The sequence below is a fragment of the Nycticebus coucang genome, chromosome X (genome assembly GCF_027406575.1).
Source record: "Nycticebus coucang isolate mNycCou1 chromosome X, mNycCou1.pri, whole genome shotgun sequence".
Taxonomy (NCBI): domain Eukaryota; kingdom Metazoa; phylum Chordata; class Mammalia; order Primates; family Lorisidae; genus Nycticebus; species Nycticebus coucang.
The window spans coordinates 185,056,582-185,081,758 of record NC_069804.1 but is presented as its reverse complement, the minus strand read 5'-3'; the positions used below and the strand labels follow the sequence as shown (position 1 = coordinate 185,081,758).

At 45.3% G+C, this 25,177-nt stretch overlaps 1 protein-coding gene and 1 pseudogene across 2 annotated transcripts in view; one reads left to right on the top strand and one right to left on the bottom strand.

Moving 5' to 3' along the window:
• TKTL1 (transketolase like 1) overlaps positions 1-24,696 on the bottom strand; it is a 47,823-nt gene extending 23,127 nt beyond the window's left edge. Inside the window, exons 1-7 of one of the 2 annotated variants that reach the window (XM_053580512.1) lie at positions 24,563-24,696; positions 18,655-18,772; positions 14,154-14,251; positions 12,465-12,656; positions 12,253-12,380; positions 9,594-9,787; positions 948-1,112 (exon numbers count right to left, since the gene is read on the bottom strand). In XM_053580512.1, coding sequence (XP_053436487.1) covers positions 948-1,112; positions 9,594-9,787; positions 12,253-12,380; positions 12,465-12,656; positions 14,154-14,251; positions 18,655-18,772; positions 24,563-24,696 — 1,029 coding nt within the window. The remainder of the gene's footprint in view (positions 1-947; positions 1,113-9,593; positions 9,788-12,252; positions 12,381-12,464; positions 12,657-14,153; positions 14,252-18,654; positions 18,773-24,562) is intronic. The other variant, XM_053580513.1, reaches the window with a different exon arrangement.
• On the top strand, positions 19,084-19,560 carry LOC128577954 (60S ribosomal protein L35a-like; annotated as a pseudogene).
• Positions 24,697-25,177: the final 481 nt, after the last annotated feature.

Sequence of the window (25,177 nt, the reverse complement as noted above, 5' to 3'; positions counted from 1 at the left end):
GAAGTAGCCAGTGCTGTTTTGACCTCTGCCACATAAAGACAGGAGATGGGCATGGTGCTAGCATGGGTCAGAGTGCTTACTCACATTCACTCCTTCAGGGGTCAGAGTGCTTATCCACATTCACTCCTCTCTCTTGGGAGGGTGCATGTGCAGGCACAGGAGCGACTTCTGCCTTAATGTAACTCTGGGAGAGACTGAGGCAAAGAACAGAGCAACTTTACCCAAGGCACCAGTTCTAACTACTAGTACCCCAATGCCATAATTAGTGCCACATTTGAGTTTCTATGATGTATTAGGCCCTGGGCTACACAGAGAGAAAACACATATTCCTCGTGGCTCCTCAATGTATTTGCCTCAGGGTGGTTGTCAAATTGCCTATAGGCTAGACTGGGTGCAAAGAGTTACCAGGGAACTTAGGATGCCTAGGCCCTCAGCCTGCTGTCCCTATCCTCTCTGGAGAAGGTGCTGAGAAGTCTATCAAGCTCTCCTGCCTCCTGTTTCCCTGGAGATCTTTTTCCATCCCTTTGCTTTCATAGATGAAAAGAAAAACTGTAATGCAGGGGCTGGGCGTGGTGTCTCATACCTATAATCCTAGTACTCTGGGAGGCCCAGGCGGGCAGATTGCCTGAGCTCACAGGTTCAAGACCAGCCTGAGCAACAGCGAGACCCCATTTCTAAAAACAGCTAGGCGTTGTGGCGGGCGCCTGTAGTCCCAGCTACTTGGGAGGCTGAGGCAAGAGAATCGCTTGAGCCCAAGAGTTAGAGGTTGCTGTGAGCTATGATGCCAGGGCACTCTACCAAGGGTAACAAAGTGAGACCTGGTCTCCAAAAAAAGAAAATAAGAAAAACAAAACAAAACAAAAGAACTGTAATGCAGGATGGGACCCCTGTGTCCTGTAGGCCACTGAGAAGTTAGTGAGAACACCAGCAAGAGACACTACACCCACCATGTTTTGCTCAGCAATAAAACACTCAATAAAGCGCTCAGGGTGCTCCTTCTTGAATATCTCAGAGAAGGTAGAGTTCTTGGTGTCACCATCCAGCACAATGACTCTGTCATTTGCATGGCCCAGCTTGGCCAAAGCAAAACCACATGCTCTCCGAGTAGCCATCTAGAAGAGAGAAAAAGTCAAGTGGTAGAGTTTCTCAGAAGGCATTTAGAAGGAAGGTACAATTTTGTAGAATTATAAATTGTCAACTACCTTGATGAAAATAGTAAATTTGTGACTCACCAGTAATTTCCTTTAGGGTCATAAGCATGGATTGCTGGCTAATCTTAAACTCATACTTGGCTTATTTGGTATCAATTTCTCAAAAATGTGTCTCACAATTGCTGAAGTGATATCTAACTTTTTCTTGAATTGTGCCCTTTTTAGTTAACATTCTTTTATCCCTACTTCCCAGGCAGGGAAACACCCCACTGCCCAGCAGTGAGATTTCAGACATTAACAGTCCTTACTGTATCTTCTAATTACTGCGCTATATTAATTGGCATTCTATCTAAAAGTTTACAGATGGCATTTTATTTGAAGCATTTGCCTCACCTAAATCTATCCTGTCTCATCCATATAGTTTATTTAGAACTCAAAAAATACATTTTCCAAATACAAATGCCTCTGTAGCTTTGATTATAAAACTAATAATACTCACTGCAAAAATTAAAATACAGAACTGCAGAATCATAACACCAATGATAAAGAATTCCACTAGAATATTATTTCAGATTGGACTGAATTTACAAATTAATTTTTTTTTTTTTTTTTTGTAGAGACAGAGTCTCACTTTATGGCCCTCGGTAGAGTGCCGTGGCGTCACACAGCTCACAGCAACCTCCAACTCCTGGGCTTAAGCGATTCTCTTGCCTCAGCCTCCCGAGTAGCTGGGACTACAGGCGCCCGCCACAACGCCCGGCTATTTTTTTGTTGCAGTTTGGCCGGGGCCGGGCTTGAACCCACCACCCTCGGTATATGCGGCCGGCGCCTTACCGACTGAGCCACAGGCGCCGCCCTACAAATTAATTTTTTTTGATACAGAATCTCACACTCCATTGCCCTGGGTAGAGTGCCATGGCACCATAGCTCACAGAAACCTCAAACTCTTGGGTTCAAGTGATCCTCCTGCCTCAGCCTCCTGAGTAGCTGGGACTACAGGTGCCTGCCACAATGCCTGACTAGTTTTTCTATTGTTAGTAGAGGCCACACCTGGCCTTTATAAATTAATTTAGATAAGAACGTCCATCTTTACAATGTTGACATTTTATATTCAAAAACAAGGTTTGCATGTGGGCAGGGCACAGTGGCTTATGCCTGTAATCCAAGCCAGCACTCTGGGAGGCTGAGGTGGGAGGACTGCTTGAACTCAGAAGTTCAAGACCACCTGTCTCTACTAGAAATAGAAAAATTAGCTAGTGTTGTGGCGGGCACCTGTAGTCCCAGCTACTTGGGAGGCTGAGGCAGAAGGATCACTTTAGTCCAGTAGTTTGAGGTTGCTGTGAGCTAGGTAGATGCTACAGCTCTCTACCCGGGGCAACTGAGTGAGACTCTGTTTCAAAAAATAAAAATAAAAAAACCCTAAGGTGGGCGGCGCCTGTGGCTCAAAGGAGTAGGGCACTGGCTCCATATAGCAGAGGTGGCAGGTTCCAACCAAGCCCCGGCCAAAAACTGAAAAACAAACAACAACAACAACAACAACAACAACAACAACAACAACAACAAAATCCCCTAAGGTTCGGTCTAGGTGCTGTGGTGTAATCCAGCACTTTGGAAGGTTGAGGCAGGGGGGATTGCTTGAGGCTAGGAGTTCCAGAGCAGCCTAAGCAAGATTGAGACCCCATCTCTACAAAAAGTAGAAAAATTAGTCTGGCATGGTGGTATGCACCTGTATTCTCAGCTACTTGGGAGGCTGAGGCAGGAGGATCCCTTGAGAATAGGAGTTTGCTGCTTCAGTGAGCTATGATTGTGCCACTGCATTCCAACCAGGACAAAAGACACCTTATCTTCAAAAAAATAAATAGAAGGCTATCAAGAGAAGAGGCCATCTTCCTCAAGTTTCTCTCCCCCATTACCTAGGTCCCCTCCTCTCCAGAGGCAAATGGCAGCCAACAGGTTTGTGAAGCAACATTTCAGAAATGGTTTGCACACAAATAGTGAGCCATCTCTTACATGGATGACACGAAATCTTTTTGGCTTCTAGTTGTATAAAAGCATCTTAAATATAGATCTTATATGCTTATTTTTAAGGTATTTTAATTTTTACCTCTATTATCAAAGGGATAATCTCATTATACTTATTAACTAGTTATTTAGTATATGAAAGGTACTAATCTTGTACATCAGTTTTTCTAAAAGCTCTTTTACTAGTCTCTGTTCTTATTTCTAACCATTTCTTATAGATTCTCTTGTGTTTTCCAGATATACAACCTACAAATAATGATAGACTTGTTATCTCCTTATTGGTATTTTCTTTACTTTTTGAGACAGGGTCTCACTCTGGCACCCAGGTTAGAGTGCAGAACCATTTTCAGCTCACTGCAACTCAAACTCCTGGGTTCAAGTGGTCCCTCCTACATCAGCCTGAGTAGTTGGGACAAAGGTGCCCACTACACCCAGCTAAGGTACTGATTCTTTTATTCTTTCACTTAACTGCTATGCCTAGCACTTCTGGAGCAGGGCTGATAGGTTCAAAAGGGGTTCAGATTTAAAATATCTCTGTTGGGCAGTGTCTGTGGCTCAGTGAGTAGGGCACTGGCCCCATATACCAAGGGTGGCGGGTTCAAACCTAGCCCCGGCCAAACTGCAACAACAACAAAAAAATAGCTGGGAGTTGTGGCGGGCGCCTATAGTCCTAGCTACTCGGGAGGCTGAGGCAAGAGAATCACCTAAGCCCTGGAGTTGGGAGGTTGCTGTGAGCTGTGTGATGCCACAGCACTATACCGAGAGTGATACAGTGAGATAGAGTCTCACTAAAAAAAAATAAAAATAAATCTCTCTGTCTAGGCCAGGTGTGGCGGCTCATGCCTATAATCCTAGCACTCTGGGAGGCTGAGGCAAGTGGATCGCTTCAGCTCATGAGTTCCAGAATTGCCTGAGCAAAAGCAGTTTGTTTCTACTAAAAATAGAAAAACTGAGGCAAGAGGATCTCCTGAGCCCAAAAGTTGGAGGTTGCTGTGAGCTATGGTATCACCATAGCACTCTACCCAGCGCAACAGCTTGAGACTCTTATCTCAAAAATAATATCTGTCTAGACTCAAACTGAGGAGCTTATCAGTCGTCGTCTTTTTTTTTTTGGTCAAGACAGAGTTCTACCTTATGCCCTAAGCAGAGTGCAATGGCATTATAGCTCAGTGCAGCCTCAGGCTGTGGGCATCCTGCTCCCTCAGCCTCTGAAGCCGCTAGGATTACAGGTGCCCATGTGGGTTTTTCAATTTTTTTCATGAGTCTGGATTTCACTCTTGCTCAGACAAGCCTCGAACTCCTGAGCTCAAGCAATCCTCCCACCTCAGCCTCCCACAGTGCTGGGATTATAGGCATGAGCCCCCGTGCCTGGCTCATCAGTCTTCTTTTTACTAAGAGGATTTATAAAACCCAGAAATGTTGGACTTCATGAATTGCTTTTGCTTAAGTAGTATAAACATGGTCACATCTTTCCTTCTAATGAGAAGATAGGGAATTACACTACTAAGTTGCCTGATAATGATGAATCATTTGCATTACTGATTTGAACTTCATTGATTCATATACTTCTTTTAATGTACTAATGGAGTTGAGATTGGTTAATGTTTTATTTAGATTTTTTATATCAATATTTGTGAGGTAGTCTATAGTTTTTTTTCCTCTGGGCTAGCTTTGCCATGTTTTTGTTTCATAAGTGAATCAAGATGACACTTACCATTTTTTTCCATATTTGGAAAGGTCTAAAATAGCTTAGGAATTACCCATTCCTTGAAGGGCAAAAATAAGTCACTTTTGTGATTTAGTGAGCATGGTGCTCTGGAGATAAAGCTCTCAGACAGTTTGCTGAATTTACTTCTATGGCTATTGATCTATTTAAGGTTTTGTATGTCTTTTAGTTAATTTTGATATTTTATGTATTTCTTTTTTTTTTCAGAGATAAGAGTCTCACTTTGTTGCCCTGAGTAGAGTGCCATGGCGTAACAGCTCACAACAACCTCCAATTCTTGGGCTTAGCGAGTCTCTTGCCTCAGCCTCCCCAGGCAAGCGCCACAACACCCAGCTATTTTCTGTTGCAGTTTGGCCGGGGCTGGGTTTGAAACTGCCACCTTTGGTATACGGGGCCGGCACCCTACTCACTGAGCCATAGGCGCTGCCGGATATTTTATATATTTCTAAAAATTGTTTTTTAAACATGTTTTCATAACTTGGCTCGGCACCCGTAGCTGAGTGGTTAGGGTACAGGCCATATACACTGGGGCTGGAGGTTCAAACCTGGCCCAGGCCTGCTAAACAATGACAACTACAGCAACAACAACAACAAAAATAGCCAGGCATTGTGGCAGGCACCTGTAGTCCCAGCTACTTGGGAGGCTGAGGCAAAAGAATCGCTTGAGCCCAAGAGTTTAAGGTTGCTGTGGGCAGCAGCACCACGGCACTCTACCGAGGGTGACATAATGAGACTCTGTCTCAAAAAATACAATAAAATAAAATAAAATAAACATGGGTGGCGCCTAGCTTAGTGTATAGGGTGCCAGTCCCATATACTGAGGGTGGTGGGTTTGAACCCGGCCCTGGCCAAACTGCAACAAAAAAATAACTGGACGTTGTGGTAGGCACCTGTAGTCCCAGCTATTTGGGAGCCTGAGGCAAGAGAATCGCCTAAGCCCAAGAGCTGGAGGTTGCTGTAAGCTGTGATGCCACAGCGCCCTATAGAGGGCGACAAAGTGAGACTCTGTCTCTAAATAAATAAATAATAACAAACATGTTTTCGTAACAATTAGTATGGAGTTATATAGTTTTCTCACAATACTTTAAATGTTCTTTGTACCTGTGGTTATCATCTCTTCCCAATGACTTAAGTTTGTTATCTCCTTGAGTAGGCTAGCTAATGGCTTGTCTATTTTATTACTAATTCAAAAAGCCTAGTCTTAGATCTGCACATTAATGTGACTGATTTTTTTTAACTCATTGGCTTTTTAAAATTTTCAGAATATTATAGGAGCACACACATTTTGATGACCTAATTTGCTTTTATACATTTCAGGTCAAAGTTTTAAGTGTGTCCTTCACCCAGAATGTGTGCACTATATGAGTCAGGTATAAATTAACTCAACCCCTCCTCCCACCTGCTTGATTCCCATTGAGTTTTATTTCCATATGTGCACATTAAGTGTTGAAAACTCATTGACTTTTGATGAACTGGCTGGGTTCCTTAATAAAGTTTTTCCTATTCAAACTTTTTTTTTGAGATAGAATCTCATTTTCGTCATCAGTAGAGTGCTATGGTGTCATAGCTTACAGCAACCTCAAACTCTTGGGCTCAAGGGATCCTCTTGCCTCAGCCTCCTGAGTAGCTGGGACTACAGCTGGGACCATGACGTCTGGCTAGTTTTTTTTTGTTGTTGTTTGTTTGTTTTTAAAAGAGGTGAGGTCTCCCTCTTGCTCAGGCTGGGCTCTAACTTCAGAGCTCAAGCAATCCATCTGCCTTGGCCTCTGAGACTGCTAGGATTACAGGTGTGAACTACCACGCCCAGCTAATGAGTCATGTGTAATTTTTTTTTTTTAAGTGTCTCCAATTGTCACCCTCAGTAGAGTGTCATCTGGTGGTGTCATAGCTCACAGCAACCTCAAATTCTTAGGCTCAAGTGATTCTTTTGTCTCTGCCTCCCCAATAACTAAGACTATAAGCGCCCACTACGATGCCCAGCTAGTTTTTCTATTTGTAGTAGAGATGGGGTCTAGGTCTTACTCAGGCTGGTCTCAAACTCCTACTAAACTCAGGCAATCCACCTGGCCTTGGCCTCCCAGAGTGCTAGGACTACAGGAGTGAGTCACCACACCCGCTATTCACACTTCTTTTCAAAAATTAGAAGTTCCGGCTCAATGCCTGTAGCTCAGGCTCTAGGGCACCAGCCACATACACCGGAGCTGGAGGGTTTGAACCCAGCCTAGGCCTGCCAAACAACCACAACTACAACCTTAAAATAGCGGGGCATTGTGGCAGGTGCCTGTAGTCCCAGCTACTTGGGAGGCTAAGGCAAGAAAATCGCTTAAGCCCAAGAGTTTGAAGTTGCTGTGAGCTATGACGCCACCGAGGGAAACATAGTGAGACTCTGTCTCAAAAAAATCCAGAAGTTCCCATACTCTCACCTAGAGACACACACTTAACACTTCGGTGTCTTTTCTCCAAAAACACTTTTCTATGCCTTAAAATAATGTATGATAACCTCTTTTAAGATGTTTAACACAGAAACAGAATTATACACTATGTGCTTTGTAGGTTTAAAAAAATTTACTACTAAATGGACAAACTCAGCCTCTTATGCTGGTTATTTCTAATTTTGGTATCATAACCAATGTTTCAATGAACATTCATTCTGACAAACATCTGCACATTTGCAAATATGTATTTCTGCATGATAAACTTCACCACTAGTTTGATGGGAGTGAAGTCAAAGTGTTAACACATATTGTCAAAAGTATCCTTATCAACATGTTCTTTTTCTTTCTTATGACATATTTTTAATTTTATTATTTTATTTTATTGAGACAGAGTCTCACTCTGTTGGCCAGGTGCAATGGTATCAGGCTAGCTCACAGCAACCTTAAACTCCTGGGCTTAAGCAGTCCTCTTGCCTCAGCCTCCTGAGCAGCTGATACTATAGGCACCCACCACAACACTTAATTTTTCTATTTTTAGTAGACATGGGGTCTTGTTCTTGCTCAGGCTGGTCCCAAACTCCTGAGCTCCAGTAATACTCCCACCTTGGCTTCCCAGAGTAGTAGGATTACAGGCATGAGCCACTGCACCCGGCCTTTTAGTTTATTTTTCTGAGACAGGGTCTTGCTCTGTTACCTGGGCTAGAGTGCAAGAGCATCATTATAGCTCATAGTAACCTCAAACTCCTAGGCTCAAGCAATCCTCTTGCCTCAGCCTCCCAGGTATCTGGGACTACAGGCATGCTGGCTAATTTTTATTTTTATTTATTTTTATTTTTTTTGAGACAGAGCCTCAAGCTGTCGCCCTGGGTAGAGTCCTATGGCTTCACAACTCACAGCAACCTCCAAATCCTGGGCTCAAGCGATTCTCCTGCCTCAGCCTTCCAAGTAGCTGGGATTACAGGTGCCTGCCACAACGCCCGGCTATTTTTTGGTTGTAGCTGTCATTGTTGTTTGGCAGGCCTGGGCTGGATTCGAACCCGCCAGCTCAGGTGTATGTGGCTGACGCTTTAGCCGCTTGAGCCACAGACACCGAGCTTATTTCTGTTTTTTTTGTAGAGACAGTTTCACTCTATTGCCCTCAGTAGAGTGCCGTGGCGTCACACAGTTCACAGCAACCTCCAACTCCTGGGCTTAGGCGATTCTCCTGCCTCAGCCTCCCGAGTAGCTGGGACTACAGGCGCCCACCACAACGCCCGGCTATTTTTTTGTTGCAGTTTGTCCGGGGCTGGGTTTGAACCCACCACCCTCAGTTTATGGGGCCAGCGCCCTGCTCACTGAGCCACAAGCGCCACCCTAAAATATATTTTTTTGTTTAGTGGGCCCAGGTTGGGTTCGAACCGCCACCCCTGCTACATAGGGATGGCACTCAAACCACTGAGCTACAGGTACCCCCTAATTTTTAAATTAAAAAAAAAATGTTTTTGTAGATATGGGGTCTCATTATTGCCCAGGATGGTCTCAAAATCCTGGCCTCAAGTGATCCTTCCACCTCAGCCTCCCAAGGGGCTAGGATTATAGGTGTGGGCTACCATGCTTGGCACCAAAACATTTATTTTTAACCCTTATCACTAGGCTAAGAAAACAAGCAACTCTCAAAATTTCTCCCAGGAAAGAAGGGTCAGAAAACATGTTCTTTGTTCCAGGCTTGCAACTACCCTGCCTATTTCAGGTCTGCTATAATATATTACAAGGCAGGGTATAAAAATAATAAAACACAAAAGGCTTTCTGTTCAGAGTTTTATGTATAATTATGATTCCTCTTTGCAGAACTGGTTTTTGATGAATTGGCCTGCTTCCCTGTGTAATCAACAAACCATGTCCAAAAGATCAGCCCACCTGGGCCACTATACTTAAGAGCAGACAGAGAATTGTGGCAATTTCATGCACAGAAGACTGTCAGCTCACAAACCAAAGTTAGGAAGCAGGAAAAAGCCACGTGACACCAGGTGCTAATAAATAGTAATCAACCAATAAAAAAAATTCAGACCTAAGTATGAAAGCAGAGGATAAATATTAGAGCTAATAAAAGAAACAGTAATCCCATATTTACTGTTTATAATTGTTAACTAAATGTCTATCTACTAAGTTGTTTATCCATGGAGATCAGAATATCTGAACAATCCCGTGTATTTAGGAACAAAATTGGAGAACAAAGCAGTTGATGTACACAATTAACTCAATTATCCACCTTCTGCCTACCTTGTCACCAACTTTATAAGCAGGTGGAGAGGTCATTTTGATATCCGTGATGCTGATTTGAGGCGAATCCTCAATAGGGGGTTTTGGTATAAGGTTTCTATTGGTCTGTATCTGGCTCTCAATTAATTTGATAATTGCATCTGCTCTTTCTTTTGGCATTGGCTTTCCATACCAATTTTCTGCATCTTCAACATCTGTAATGAAACAAATTAAAGGCATTCACCCTATAAGTATTTAAAGAATGCCTCTATAAGTATTCATCTGAAAGACATCCTGATAGAAATGACATCGGGCTAGGACTTATGGGAGTAAAACCTGACAGTGGGGGCCTGGGATGGCACTGCTGTCAGAAAGGATAGCCTGCACAAAAGCCCTGAGGCTCCTGAGGGGGCCAGTGTCCAAGTGTTGATGAAGAGGAAAAGTGAAGGAGACAAAGCTGGATAGACAGCAGGACAGACCATGGAGGTTGGAACTCGTAGGGTATGATAAGGAGTTTGAGTTTTATCCAAAGCAAGATGGGAGGGCGGTGCCTGTGGCTCAGTGAGTAGGGCGCTGGCCCCATATGCCGAGGGTGGCGGGTTTGAGCCCAGCCCCAGTGCAACAACAACAAAAAAATAGCCGGGCATTGTGGCGGGCGCCTGTAGTCCCAGCTGCTTGGGAGGCTGAGGCAAGAGAATCACGTAAGCCCAAGAGCTGGAGGTTGCTGTGAGCTGTGTGATGCTAAGGCACTCTACCGAGGGCAGTAAAGTGAGACTCTGTCTCTACAAAATAAATAAATAAATAAATACATAAAACAAAGCAAGATGGGAAACAACTGAAGGGTTTGGAGTCGGGAAAGCAACTGAGGAGACCCACTTCAGAAAGATCACTGTGGCAATAGTGTGGGGACTGACGTTGGAGGATTCCAGCTGTCAATGGAAAGACAGCTGGTAAAACTGCTGCAGTCTGGGAGAAATAAAAGTATGTGGTAATGGTCACGGCAGTAGAGATGGGGAGGAGTGGATATGAGACATGCTCTAGGGGACCAGGTAATATGGGGCGGGGGCATGTGGGAGAAACGGAGACAAGGGGCTGGTCTGAGTACAGTGGTGTTTATAACAAATTAATCACTCCCAGTTACAGATTCCTTTGTTCCTTCTCCACTCCCACTGTTTCATTTGACTAGCCTTTAAAAAAAAAAAAGGGAAAGGGCAGCACCTGTGGCTCAGTGGGTAGGGCGCCAGCCCCATATACCGAGGGTGGTAGGTTCAAACCTGGCCCCAAATGCAACAAAAAAATAGCTGGGCGTTGTGGTGGGTGCCTGTAGTCCCAGCTACTGGGAGGCTGAGGCAAGAGAATCGCCTAAGCCCAGGAGTTGGAGGTTGCTGTGAGCTGTGTGATGATGCCACGGCACTCTACTGAGGGTAAGAGAGACTCTGTCTCTACAAAAAAAGAAAAAAGGGAAAGAAATGGAGGCAAGGACAATACCCAGGGTTCTGCCAGGAGGGTACTAACAAACCTGCCATTTGCTGAACTGGGGTTATTACAGTATGACTGCTTGGGGGCAGAGTCATAGAATTATATTTTAAAAACTCAGGAACCATTGTTAACAATTTAAACTCGAGATAAACAATTTCAGATGTCAGCCCTGAAATGTGCAAGGAGTTAAGTCTTTCAAAACTTCCTCCTGGGCGGCGCCAGCCCCATATGCTGAGGGTGGTGGGTTCAAACCCAGCCCCGGCCAACTGCAACAAAAAAATAGCCGGGCGTTATGGCGGGTGCCTGTAGTCCCAGCTACTAGGGAGGCTGAGTTAAGAGAATTGCCTAAGCCCAAGGATTTGGAGGTTGCTGTGAGCTGTGTGACGCCACGGCACTCTACCGAGGGCGATAAGATGAGACTCTGTCTCTACAAAAAAAAAAAACTTCCTCCTTCCCCAGCCCCCAATTCCGTAGCTCTCCTTCCCAGACATGATGCTTTTACTGGTTTTCTGTTAAGTTCTTCTAGACACCCCAGACCTAGGCAACCAGGTATGTACATGCATGCTCAATTTTGCACTTGCCCATATGCATAGCGTGCTTTTTGCCTCTACTGTGGAGACTGCTCCCTGACAGTCCTCTCTTGGACTGTCCTCCTCACCACTCTCCCAGGCAGGTAGAAAATCACTGTTCATTTGCCAGGGGTTACAGCTTTCCCTCCCCACCCTTAGCAGACACATTGTCAGTGAAGGCAAGAGATGTGCCTCCAGCACATACAATAGCCACCATCACTGTTCACTAAGTCAGTCCTCTGCCTATGCCAGTTTAAGCCTCCTCTGCCTCTTCTGTTGTCCAAACAGATGATTTCTTTTCTTTTTTTTTTTTTTTTTCAGACCTCTTTTCTTTTTTTTTCTTTTTTTTAGAGTCTTGCTATGTTGCCCTCTGTAGAGTGCCGTGGCAACAACCTTAAATTCTTGGGCTTAAGTGATTCTCTTGCCTCAGCCTACCAAATAGCTGGGACTACAGGCACCTATTACAACACCCAGATATTTTTTGGTTGTAGTTATCATTGTTTGGCAGGCCCAGGATGGATTCAAACGTGCCAGCTGCACTGTATGTGGCTGGTCCTCTAGCCACTGAGCTACAGGCACCGAGCCCAGACAGATGTTTTTAACCATGAGCAGGAAAAAAGGCACTTGCTTACTTGGCATGCCACGACCCTTGAAGGTCTTGGCAACCACAGCTGTAGGCTTGTTCTTCACTTGAGTTGCCTGCAAGAACACCTGGCACAGAGCCTCCACATCACGGCCATCCACCACGTAAGTATTCCACCTGCCGATGGAGGAAGAAGCCAGGTTTACAAGAAACAAAGTGGAGTGGGACAGAAGAAAGTAAAGCGAGAGAAGATACGGTTACCCAAAGGCTTCACAGCGCTTCTTATAGATCTCTATGCAGTGCTCGGCAGGAAAGGCGCCACTGTGTCCCAGGCGATTCACATCAAAGATTGCCACCAGATTGTCCAGACCGTAGTAGGAAGCAAAGGCCAATGCCTCCCAGACGGAGCCTTCTGAGGACTCGCCATCTCCCATGAGGCAGAATACCCGGTAGCTAGAGCAAGACAAGAGGTGTTGACAACCTTCTTTTGGGCTAAGGGTTCATTTGGGCCACTCAGGTGAATGCATTTCAGGAAGAGAAACAAAGGAACAGCCTGGAGAAACTGCTTCAGATCACCAGGTTCCTAACACTATTTCCCTCATCAACTCTGCCCAGACCCAGCAGCTGAGGAGACACAGCTTTAAAAGCTTGTCTTTTGACATGATTGCAAGAGGGACTTTACCTAACAATTGCAATCAGTGTAACCTGGCTTATTATACCCTCAATGAATCCCCAACAATAAAAAAAAAAAAAAGCTTGTCTTTTAAAGCAAGATGTCCTTGCCTTTAGCTGCCTCTCCCTATCTAGCCATGAGGCTGTCATTAAGGTTTTTTTTTTTTTTTTTGAGACAGAGTCTCACTTTGTTGTGCCCTCAGTAGAGTGCTGTTGCATCATAGCTCACAACAACCTCAAACTTCTGGGATCAAGTGATCATCTTGCCTCAGCCTCCTAAGTAGCTGGGAATACAGACACCCATTAAAACACTTGGCTATTTTCAGAGATGGGGTCTTCCTCTTGCTCAGGCTGGCCTTGAACTCATGAGCTCAGGCAATCCACCCGCCTTGGCATCCCAGAGTGCTAGAATTACAGGCATAAGCCACCACGCCTGGCCTGCTGTGGTTAGGTTTTCCTGTCACTTCTGATCTATAGGCATGATGCTAAGAGAGAAATGGGAAGAAAGCAGCTCTTTCGCATTGTCTTGTATTTGTTCAGTTTCAAGTTCCATTTCAAAGCACTGTTACCTTTTATTTCTGATCTTACAATTTATTTGCATTAATCACTACAGTATCATATATTCTGCTATAAACATTAAACGTTTTCACATAGCAACAACATGAACATTTATCTTTTGGACCCCACTAAAGTGCTGGATATGTTTTAGGAAGTTTTTAACCCCTAGGATAAGAACTAGAGAGGCAATAATGGATGATTTCTTTTTTTTGAGACAGAGTTTCACTTTGTCGCCCTTGGTAGAGTGCCCTGGCATCATAGCTCATAGCAACCTCAAACTACTCTTGGGCTCAAGTCATTCTTTTGTCTCAGTCTCCCAAGTAGCTGGGACTACAGGCACCTGCCACAACGCCTGGATTTTTTTTTTTTTTTTTTTTTTTTAGAGATGGGGTCTGGCACGTGCTCAGGCTGGTCTCGAACCTGTGAACTCAGGCAATCCACCTGCCTCGGCCTCCCAGAGTGCTAGGATTACAGGCATGAGCTACTGTGCCTGGCCAATAATGGATGAATTTTAACAGACTCACAGGAAATAGAATAGGGTAGCTGCAGAAGCAGTGGGGAAAACACAGTGAAGTCCTTCCAGAGGGCTTGCCATGGGACGAAATGGGGACTGGCCCTTTAGGGCTTTTCTCCACCCCAGGGAGCTATATGGCTGTCCCAAGACCTTCAGAGAGGAACATGAGGCGGGGAAGTTGAGTAGTGTCTGGGTGAGCACCTTACCTGGCCTTGTCAAAGTACTTGCCAGTATATGCCATCCCGCATGCAGCCCCCAGTCCCTGACCAAACCATCCTGTTGCCACATCAACAAACGACAGTCTCTGTAAAGAGACAAAGAACCAAATGAACCTAGGCAGAATTGTAGAACACAGGTATCAGGTTAACTTCCATCCCATCAGGACAGCCACCCCCACCCTTCTAGTGCTGGGGGGAATCCCTCTTTACCACGCCCATAAGTTTCAGATCAGTGTTCCAGGTGGACTATGTATGGGTCAAGAATGGGGCCTGGTCTGGACTAGAAACAGGGTTGACAAAGATGATGAAGACATCCATCATTCCTGTCTAGGGAGCCATAAGGAATCCACACTGTGTGGTGAGCATGACTGGAGTTTTGGGAACCCAGAGGAGGGAGTCTGAGTATAAAGTAGAAAACACAAAGCATGATTTTGCCTTTTTTTTTTTTTTTTGAGACAGACTCTCAAGCTTCAACCTGGGTAGAGTACCATGGAGTCATAGCTCACAACAACCTCCAACTCTTGGTCTCAAGCGATCTTCTTGCTTCAGTTTTTCTATTTTTAGTGAAGATGGGATCTTGATTTTTGCTCAGGCTGGTCTCAAACCCGTGAGCTCAAGCAATCCACCAGTCTCAGACTCCCAGACTGCTAGGATTAAAGGTGTGAGCCACCACGCCTGACTTATTCTTGCTTTTTATTATTATTATTATTATTATTATTATTTATTGTTGGGATTCATTGAGGGTACAGAGAACCAAGTTACGCTGACTGCATGTTAGATAAAGTCCCTCTGATTCTTGTATTTTTCACAAAGTCTTTTTTTCCAGCCATGAACCAGTCAGATGCTGAATTTTTTGGAGAATTCAGGTTCTTAGAATGACTTTCCACTATCACTCCACCCTCCCCTGCAACATCCTATTTGTATTCACAGTGTTATTACCATTGTCCCGAAGAAGAGAATGTAGCCTTTTAAGGGCCAAAGACTGTGCCAAAGAGGTGCTATAATGATAGGACAGGCTCTAGTTCTAAGCTTCCAGATACACTGTATTTTTTCAACAGCTTCTGCTGCCACCACCTTCGCCTGGCCTATCATTACAGAGGCTGCTGACTTCTTAGCCTCCTTGCCTCCTCCAGTTATTCTCAAACCAGCCACCAGGGGGAACTACTCATTGTGTCTCTGTTAACTGTCTCATGTCTTCCCATTTCCTGCCAAGCAGAGCTCAACTTCTTGCGCTCAACTAGCTGCCCACTCCAGCCCCCATCACCTCCAAATCCCCTTCCCAATGCTCCAGCACCCTGGCCTCAGTACCCCTTGAACACAAGGGGCACAGGCTTGCCTCAGGGCCTCAGTACTTAGAGCTTCTTCTACCTGAGTGCCTGTGCCTAGATATTGCAAAGCTCATACTGTTTGACCACTTCCAAATCTCCACTCAAAGGTCAGCATCAATGGCCAGGCTTGGTGGATTGCCTGAACTCAGGAGTTCGAGACCAGCCTGAGCTAGAGTGAGACCCCATCTCTATAAATAGCCAGGTATTGCAGTGGGTACCTGAAGTACCAGCTATTTGGGAAGCTGAGGCAAGAGGATCACTTGTGCCCAAGAGTTTGAGGTTGCTGTGAGCTATGTCGCCACAAAATACCACCAGTCTACTGAGGGCAACAAAGTGAGACTGTCTCAAAAAAACAACAAAAAAACCACCCACCCCACCCCCCAAGAAACAAAGGTCAGCATCAAGATCTTTCTAGATTATTCTGTTACAACTAGTGCCTCCTACCCCCCTCTACTTTACTTGATTTCAAATGCTATCCATTCACAAGTTTGTTTCCTGTCTGTCCACATCCTCTGTCCAATCAGCTACACTCCAGCAGAGACTGGTGTGTTCACTGCTATCACCAATGAGTGAACAGAGCTTGTCATCCTCAGATCTCTCACCCTTCTTGCTTCCTGCCCTTGCCATCTTCATGGGTTCTTTTCAACATCCCTGGCGTTCTCCACATACTTTGTACCCTAACTTCCTTTCAGTTCTGCATCTCTAGCCTAGCAGAATTGTCCCACTGAAATCTCTTCTGGCCAAGTCTCTAGCTCCATTTTCCTCCCCATGTCACCTACCTCACTCCTGTAAAAGGCTCTTGCTCCTAGTTGTCTTGTATACTCTTGGAGCCCCTACAATACCAAGGACTGAGCCTGGTGATGCTCAGCACTCAAATCAGCTCGTCTCCTCCATTGTGAAGCATGGGGCAAGCAAGCCCACCTTCTAAAGGCTGGGGACAAGAACCTCTTTTAGGTGGCAGGGGGCTGTAAGGATAGACTGAGAAGATTGGAGGGTATCTGAATGATGCTTGGCATGGTTGAAGTGCTCATGCATAAGTTCCCTTCTTTCTCCCAAGAACCCATATGCTGTTGGGGACACAGAGAAGTACAATAAGCACCCCAAAGAAAGACTTTTATTCCAGATGATACTTCTTGTCTTTGTTTTAGCACAAAGTGTGCTTCAAGAACAAGTTTAAAAGGCCTTCTGCTTGCTTCCCAGGCCTCCTTAGCTGACAAAAACAAAAAGAGCTGATAAAACAAAAAACAAAGGCCTAGGTGGGGGGCATGGGGATCACAAGCCCCATCCCAGGAAGTGTGCAGCATGGTGACATCTCTAAGAGAATCCAAGAACCTGACATTGCCAGGCCTTAGCAGTCCCCCAGAATGTGGACCACATTTACTTCATCTCTTTTTATACACACATACATTCTATTTATTTTGCCAAATTATTTGAGGTTATGTTTCTGACATAAAGATGATAAAGAGTTACAATTATGTCCCCTAGGGTATTCCAGCCATGCCCACAGTTTAATTTTGTCTTTAAACTACTTCCTGCTGCCTTAATCTACCTTTATATTTTATTTTTAAAAAATGTTATTTTAGGCTTGGCACTTGTGGCTCAAGCAGCTAAGGCGCCAGCCACATACACCCGAGCTGGCGGGTTCGAATCCAGCCCGGGCCCGCCAAACAACAATGACGGCTGCAACCAAAAAATAGCCGGGTGTTATGGCGGGCACCTGTAGTCCCAGCTACTTTGGAAGTGGAGGCAGGAGAGTTGCTTGAGCCCAGGAGTTGGAGGTTGCTGTGAGTTATGATGCCATAGCACTCTACCCAGGGCAAGCAACAGCTTGAGGCTCTGTCTCAAAAAAAAAAAAAAAAAAAGTTATTTTAAAAAATTAAAACAAAATTATTTGTAATTATTCTGGGTACATAATAGTCATATTCATAGGGCATGAGATATTTTGATACAGGTATACAATGCGAATTAATCAAATCAGGGTAATTGGGGTGTCTATCACTTCAAGCATTTATCATTCCTTTGTGTTAGAAACATTCCAATACCACTCTTTTATTTTAAAGTTCACCTTAACTGTGGCGCCTGTGGCTCAAGGAGTAGGGCGCCGGTCCCATATGCCAGAGGTGGCGTGTTCAAACCCAGCCCCAGCCAAAACCCACACAAAAAAAAAGTTCACCTTAACTTATTGTTATCATAATCTCTTTGCTATGCTCGCTAACACTTGCCATGTTATCCTGCTGTGCTGCACTCAGTAAGCATCCCCACGGCCCAACCTGGTGTTTCTGTTTTATGTAGCACTGCACCAGTCCGGTTTAGAGTGATCTGCTTCAGGACACAGCCAATTTTTAGATGGCATCAAACCAGCAACATATTCTCAGACTGACTTTTTTTTTTTTTTTTTGAGACAGTCTTATTATGTCACCCTCAGTAGAGTGCCATGGAATCACAGCTCACAGCAACCTCAAATTCTTGGGCTTAGGCGATTCTCTTGCCTCAGCCTCCCAAGCAGCTGGGACTACAGGTACCCACCACAATGCTTGGCTATTTTCTTGTTGTAGTTGTCATTGTTGTTTGGCAGGCCTGGGCCGGGTTCAAACCCACCAACCCCAGTGTATGTGGCTGGCGCCCTAGCCTCTGAGCTACAGGCGCCGAGCCATATTGATGTTGTTTTTAAGGTTCCTTTTCTTTCCTGTCCCCTAACATCCTGAAGTAGCTGGTATTACAGTCTAATGAGACAGTACCCCATCAGTTTCAGGCCACATTTGCAGAGAAATGGAAGGTCTCCATTTAACCAACAGGAGCCACACTTACTTTCCTTCAGGCTCAGTAAGTTTGATCCACTGAGGTGGCCCGCCTCTGTCCAGGTGGCAGAAGATGGTTGTAGCATAACCCTACCGAGGTGGGGGTTCAGAGTAAGGTGGGGTGGGGCAGTGTACCACCAAAGGAAAGGAAGCCCAGCCACGGCCACAAACCACCCTTCTAGCTATGTAAGCCACATGGCTTTAAACAGTCCTCACTGATACCTTTTAGATCTTTACAATGTAAAAAAGTAAGAACCAAAATGACAAACAGGGTCCATTCTAGGGCATGTTCCTACAGGGCAGCTTTTTAAAGTGAGCTTAAGCACCAAGCACTAGAGCAGCCCGGCTCCCTCGCTGGCATACCTTTGACAGGATGAATCGGTCATTGTCTGGGCTCTCTGGGTCAGACTGTTTATACCTCATTGTGTGGAAGAACAGCACAGACATGATCTCGGCAGCACTGCTACATGACGTGGGGTGGCTGAAAGGCAGGCAAGACACAGGTAATTTTTCACAGGCAAGTGATTTCCAAGGTACTCAGTACATGGTATCCTGAGCCCAAAAGCAGCAGCCAAGGGTAATGGGTGCAGGGCCACAACTTCCTCAGCTCACAGCTTGAAAAGACACTCAAAAAGTTTGAGATGCTCTGAGACCAGCTCCCTCCTATCTATGCAGCACCGGGCATTTGGGGCAAGCTCACCTCCTGACCCTAACTTGAGTATTCTTTCACTAGTTTGAATTTATCTATCATATTTATACCTGCTGAGAAAAATCTCAGAAGCATTGCTAGAAATGCACCTAAAATGCATTTCTTTTAGCTCTTTCTGCCATCTTGGGGCCTGTGGAGGTCTGCTGGGAATAGGACTTCTAAAAGGCAAATATGTCTGGAAGGCTGTGTCCAAGGCCATTTTTGCTGGCTATAAGAGAGGTCTCCGGAACCAAAGAGAGCACACAGCTCTTCTTAAAATTGAAGGTGTTTTATGCCCGAGATGAAACTGAATTTTATCTGGGCAAGAGATGTGCTTATGTATACAAAGCAAAGAACAACACAGTGACTCCCGGAAGCAAACCAAACAAAACCAGAGTAATCTGGGGAAAGATAACTTGAGCCCATGGAAACAGTGGCATGGTTCGTGCCAAATTCCGAAGCAACCTTCCTGCTAAGGCCACTGGACACAGAATCCGTGTGATGCTGTACCCCTCAAGGATTTAAAGTGATGAAAAGTAAATAAAAGTGTATTTGTGCTGTTGTATTTTTATTAAAAAAAATGCATTTCTTTTAAAAAGTGAATGGTGAGGGTGGCGCCTGTGGCTCAGTGAGTAGGGTGCCGGCCCCGGCCCCGGCCCCGGCCAAACTACAACAAAAAATAGCTAGGCGTTGTGGTGGGCGCCTGTAGTCCCAGCTACTTGGGAGGCTGAGGCAAGAGAATCGCCTAAGTCCAAGAGCTGGAGGTTGCTATGAGCTGTGATGCCACAGCACTCTATGGAGGGCGACAAAGTGAGACTCTGTCTCTAAAAAAAGAGAAGAAGAAGAAAAAAAGTGAATGGTGAAAAACATTTAAAAAAAATTGTGACTGGGGCTGGGCATGGTGGCTCACACCTGTAACTCTAGCACCCTGGGAAGCTGAGGCAGGTGGACTGCTTAAGCTCAGGAGTTCAAGACCAGCCTGAGTAAGAGGGACCCCATCTCTAAAAAAAAAAAAAACAACTAGACAGGTGTTGTGGCGGGTGCCTTTAGTCCCAGCTACTCAGAGGCTGAGGCAGGAGGATCACTTGAATAAGTTTGAGGCTGCTGTGAGCTATGAAGCCACCAAATTCTACTCAGGGTGACAGAGTGAGACTCTGCCTCAAAAAAAAAAAAAAGAAAAGAAAAGAAAAAAAAACCCCACCATGAATGGTAAAAGACTGAGACATTTCTCAAGGTAAATAAACTCAGGCCCTTTCCGAATGCCACCCAAATAACTGCTGCTCTTAGAAATCAGCCTGCATTTGAGCCCAGCCAGTCCCTAATTAATTAAAAAGGGGGAGAGGACAGGACAAAATGAACTCCCTGAAATCCGGCTCCAATTGTTAGAAAAATAAGATTTTAGGCCCAATTCATTCTCATTAATAATCTTGTTTCATGGGTGGTGCCTGTGGCCGGCCCCATATACTGGAGGTGGTGGGTTCAAACCCGGCCTCTGCCAAAAAAAAAAAAAAAAAAAAAAAAATCTGGTTTCACATTTCACAATAAAGAAAATGTACACCGGGCATGGTGGCTCACGCCTGTAATCCTAGCATTCTGGGAGGCCGAGGTGGGTAGATTGCTTGAATTCATGAGTTTGAGACCAGCCTGAACAAAAAGTGAGATCCCGTCTCTACTAAAAGTAGAAAAACTGAGGCAAGAGGATAGCTTAAGGATTGGCACCTGTAACTCAGTGAGTAGGGCACCGGCCACACACACTGGCAGGTTCGAGTCCGCCTGGGCCTGCTAAACAATAATGACAATTGCAACAAAAAAATAGCCGGGCATTGTGGCAGGCACCTGTAGTCCCAGCTATTCAGGAGGCTGAGGCAAGAAAATCACTTAAGCCCAAAAGAGTTTGAGGTTGCTGTGAGCTGTGACACCACAGCACTCTGTCAAGGGCGACATAGTGAGACTCTATCTGTAAAAAAGGAAAATGGAGACTTAAACTGTCTGCCTTGCAAGAGTCTCTTAAGGGGATGACTTATGTTTTTTTTTTGTTGTTTTTTTTTTTGCAGTTTTTGGCCAGGGCTGAGTTTGAACCCACCACCTCCTGTATATGGGGCTGGCGCCCTACTCCTTTGAGCCACAGGTGCTGCCCTGGGGATGACTTATGTTTAAAAGCTATAGAGGCCTATTGAGAAAATGCAGCCTTTTAAAAATTAATTTTGTGGGTGAAAGGAACAAAATAAACACGTAAAAATATTTTTAAAATATTTCAAAAATACTGCATGTTGGCTCGGTGCCTGTAGCTCAAGCGGCTAAGGCACCAGCCATATACACCAGAGCTGGCAGGTTGGAATCCAGCCCGGGCCTGCCAAACAACAATGACAACTACAACCAAAAAATAGTCGGGCACTGTGGCAGGCGCCTGTAGTCCCAGCTACTTGGGAGGCTAAGGCAAGAGAATTGCTTAAGCCCAAGAGCTGGCTGTTGCTGTGAGCTGTGATGTCACAGCACTCTACCCAAGGCTACAGCTTGAGGCTCTGTCTCAAAAAAAAAAAAAAAAAATACTGCATGTTGGTCTTAACCTTGTCCACTGTCCTTTTACTACCATAGCCTAGACTCCAAGGCAAGATTCAAAGAGATATCATACAACATTTTCTCTGACCACAATGAGATGAAGTTAGAGATCAACATCAGAAAGAAAACTGGAAACTTCATAAATCCTAGAGGGAATTTTTTTCTAAAGCTGTATGTTACTTTGTTGTAAAAATAACATCCCAAAGCTTTTTCACAAATTTCCCACGTGGAATTTTTTTTTTTTTTTTTTTGAGACAGAGTCTGACTCTCACCCTGACTAGAATACAGAGCTCACTGCAAACTTAAAATCCTGGGCTCAAGCAATGCTCCTGCTTCAGCCTCCTGAGTAGCTGGGACTACAGGCGCCCACTATCACATCTGACTAATTTTTCTTTTTCTTTTCTTTCTTTCTTTTTTTTTTTTTTTTGAGACAAAAGTCTCAAGCTGTCGCCCTGGGTAGAGTGCTGTGGCGTTACAGCTCACAGCAACCTCACACTTGGGCTTAAGCGATTCTCTTACTTCAGTCTCCCAAGTAGCTGGGACTACAGGCGCCTGCCACAATGCTTGGCTATTTTTTGTTGTTGTTGCAGTTGTCATTGTAGTTGGGCAGGCCTGGGCTGGATTCCAACCCGCCAGCTCTGGTGTATGTGGCTCGCGCCCTAGCCACTGAGCTACAGGCACTGAGCCTATTTTGTGTGTGTGTGTGTGTGTAGAGATAGGGTCTCACTCTTGTTTACACTGGTTGCAAAGAATTTTTTTTTTTTTTTTGAGACAGAGTCTCACTATGTAGCCCTCCATAGAGTGCCAGCAACCTCAAACTCTTTCTTGCCTCAGCCTCCCAAGTAGCTGGGACTACAGGTGCCCAGCTATTTTTTTGTTGCAGTTGTCATTGTTGTTTAGCTGGCCTGGGCCGGGTTCCAAACTGTCAGCCTCCATGTATCCGGCTGGCACTGTAACCACTGTGCTACAGGCCCTGAGCCCCCTGGCTGGTTTCTAACTGCTGTGCTCAAGTGATCCTACGGCTTCAGCCTCCCTAATAGGTGGAACTATAGCCGCCCATCATCATGTCCCACCCAACAGGAAAATTTATAGCTGTAAACACATTTTAAAAAACCCCCTTAACTCAATAACCTAACTTTACAACAAGGAAAAACTAGACTTAAAGCTAGCAGAATGAAAGAAAAAATGAAGATTAGAACAGAAATAAATCAGATTAGGAAAACAATAGAGAAAAAAAATCAATGAAATCAAAAGTTGGTTCTCTGAAAAACAATTAACAAAAACTAGCTAGGTGAACTAAGTAAAAAACGGGAAAGACTCAACTAAAATCTGAAGTAAAGGGCCTGGTGCGGCGGCTCAAGCCTATAATCCTAGCCAAGGCAGGTGGATTGCCTGAGCTCACAAGTTCGAGACCAGCCTGAGCTAGAATGGGACTCCATCTCTAAAAATAGCCAGGCATTGTGGTGGGAGCCTGTAGTCCCAGCTACACGGGAGGCTAAGGCAAGAGAACACTTGAGCCTAAGAATTTGAGGTTGCTGAGCTACAACGCCACAGCACTCCACCGAGGGCAATGACAAAGTGAGAGTCTGTCTCAAAAAAAAAAAAAAAAAAAAAAAAAAAGAAAAACAAAAAACCTAAGTAAAGGGCAGTGCCTGTGGCTCAGTGAGTAAGGCCCTGGGCTCCATATACCGAGGGTGGCGGGTTCAAACCCAGCCCCGTCAAACTGGAACAAAAAAAATAGCCGGGCATTGTGGTGGGTGCCTGTAGTCCCAGCTACTTGGGAGGCTGAGGCAAGAGAATCTCCTAAGTCCAAGAGCTGGAGTTTGCTGTGAGCTGTGATGCCACGACACTCTACCGAGGGTGACAAAATGAGACCAAGTCTCAAAGAAAGAAAGAAAAAAAAAAAACTAAGTAAAAGTGGGAACAGTACTGATGCTTCTACAGAAGTGTAAAAGTGTATTATGAGTAACTGCCAACACGTGGGTTAACCTAGAAGAAATAGAAATTCATAGAGACACAAAACCCCACGTGACTTAATCGCGACAATAAAATCTGAAGAGACTTAGAACTAGTCAGGAGATGGAAGCGGTAATCAAAAAAACCCTGACAGGCTCGGCGCCTGTGGCTCAAGCGGCTAAGGCGCCAGGCACATACACCTGAGCTGGCGGGTTCGAATCCAAACCGGGCCGCCAAACAACAATGACGGCTGCAACCAAAAAATAGCCGGGCGTTGTGGCGGGCGCCTGTAGTCCCAGCTACTTGGGAGGCGGAGGTTTGAGAATTGCTTAAGCCCAGGAGTTGGAGGTTGCTGTGAGCTGTGATGCTACAGCCCTCTACTCAGGGCGACAGCTTGAGGCTCCATCTCACAAACAAATGAACAAAAACCCTGACAAAGAAAAACTCTCCACCAACATTCAAAAAAGAATTAACAATCCTCTTCAAACGCTTCCGAACTAGATGAACACCTCGAAACTCATTCTAGGAAACCACCTGGACATCAAAACCATACCCTACAAAAAATTACATACAAATATCCCACAAGCATATTAATGCAAAAATTCTCCACAAGATAATAGCAAACCCAACAGCCCATTTTTGCTCCTATTCTTATCCGCCAACGGCTTTCTTTTCATTTCTTTTACCCTGAAGGTACTGGGTTAGGGTCATTTATTCATCTGGCATCCACTCCTTCACTAAAGTGCAAACCACAGCTAGCCTGATCTGATCCCCAGTACAGCACCCATCCGTCTCAATCAAATCTGGATTCTTCTCTCCTAACGGTTAAAGCCCTGGGGACCTCCAGAACCTTGGCTGTAAGGAAGTGAAGAGCGGGCACCCAAGCATAAATCCGCCATTTGGGGTGGCGAGGATAGTGCCTGGAGGGCATGGAAGGGTAGTATCTGGGCCCTGAAGGCCCGCGATAGGCCCTCTACAACTGAGTCTACTCAGCTCCCTTTACTTATAGCCTCATGGCCGCCACCCCAGCAGCCCCACACGACCTTAGCTTCGACGAGAGGAACTTACCCAGAACTCGATGCGCACGTGGCCCTGATGGAGTGGATGCGCAGGCGGTTGGCCATGTCCCGCAGCACCTGCACAGTCTTCGAGTCGGGCCTGGCCTCCTCAGCCATAGCAGTGCTAGCTTCAGCATCAGCCATGGCGACGGTTTGGCGTCCTCCGAAAAAATGCGGCTAGGCGTGGGCCACAATCTCTCACGTGACCTCGCACGCATCTCCCTCCGCGCTCCGCCCCTTGCACTCCGCCCCTTCGCGCGCTGCCCCTTCACGCTCCGCCCCTTCACGCGCTGCTTCTTTAGCTACTGCTCCCTCCGCACCGCAGGATGTGAATACTTGTCACTTTCCTGTGCAACATTATTCAGAATAATTCAATTTCTGTTTGTCTTTTCTCAGGCTGTCATTTATCAGGGGGTTTCCCTCTGCCAGCGAGCCCAGGGTCTCCTTTTGGGGTGGTGAAAAAGTTCTGGAAGTAGGTGCTCATAAGGGTTGCACACCACGGGGAACCCACTCACGTTACGAATGAAACTGTGAAAATAGTAACAGTGGTGACATTTCTGTTTGCTCATTTTATTGCAATATAAAAAGGGTCATGCTGGAATTTCGAAGTTGGCCAAGGGCCACG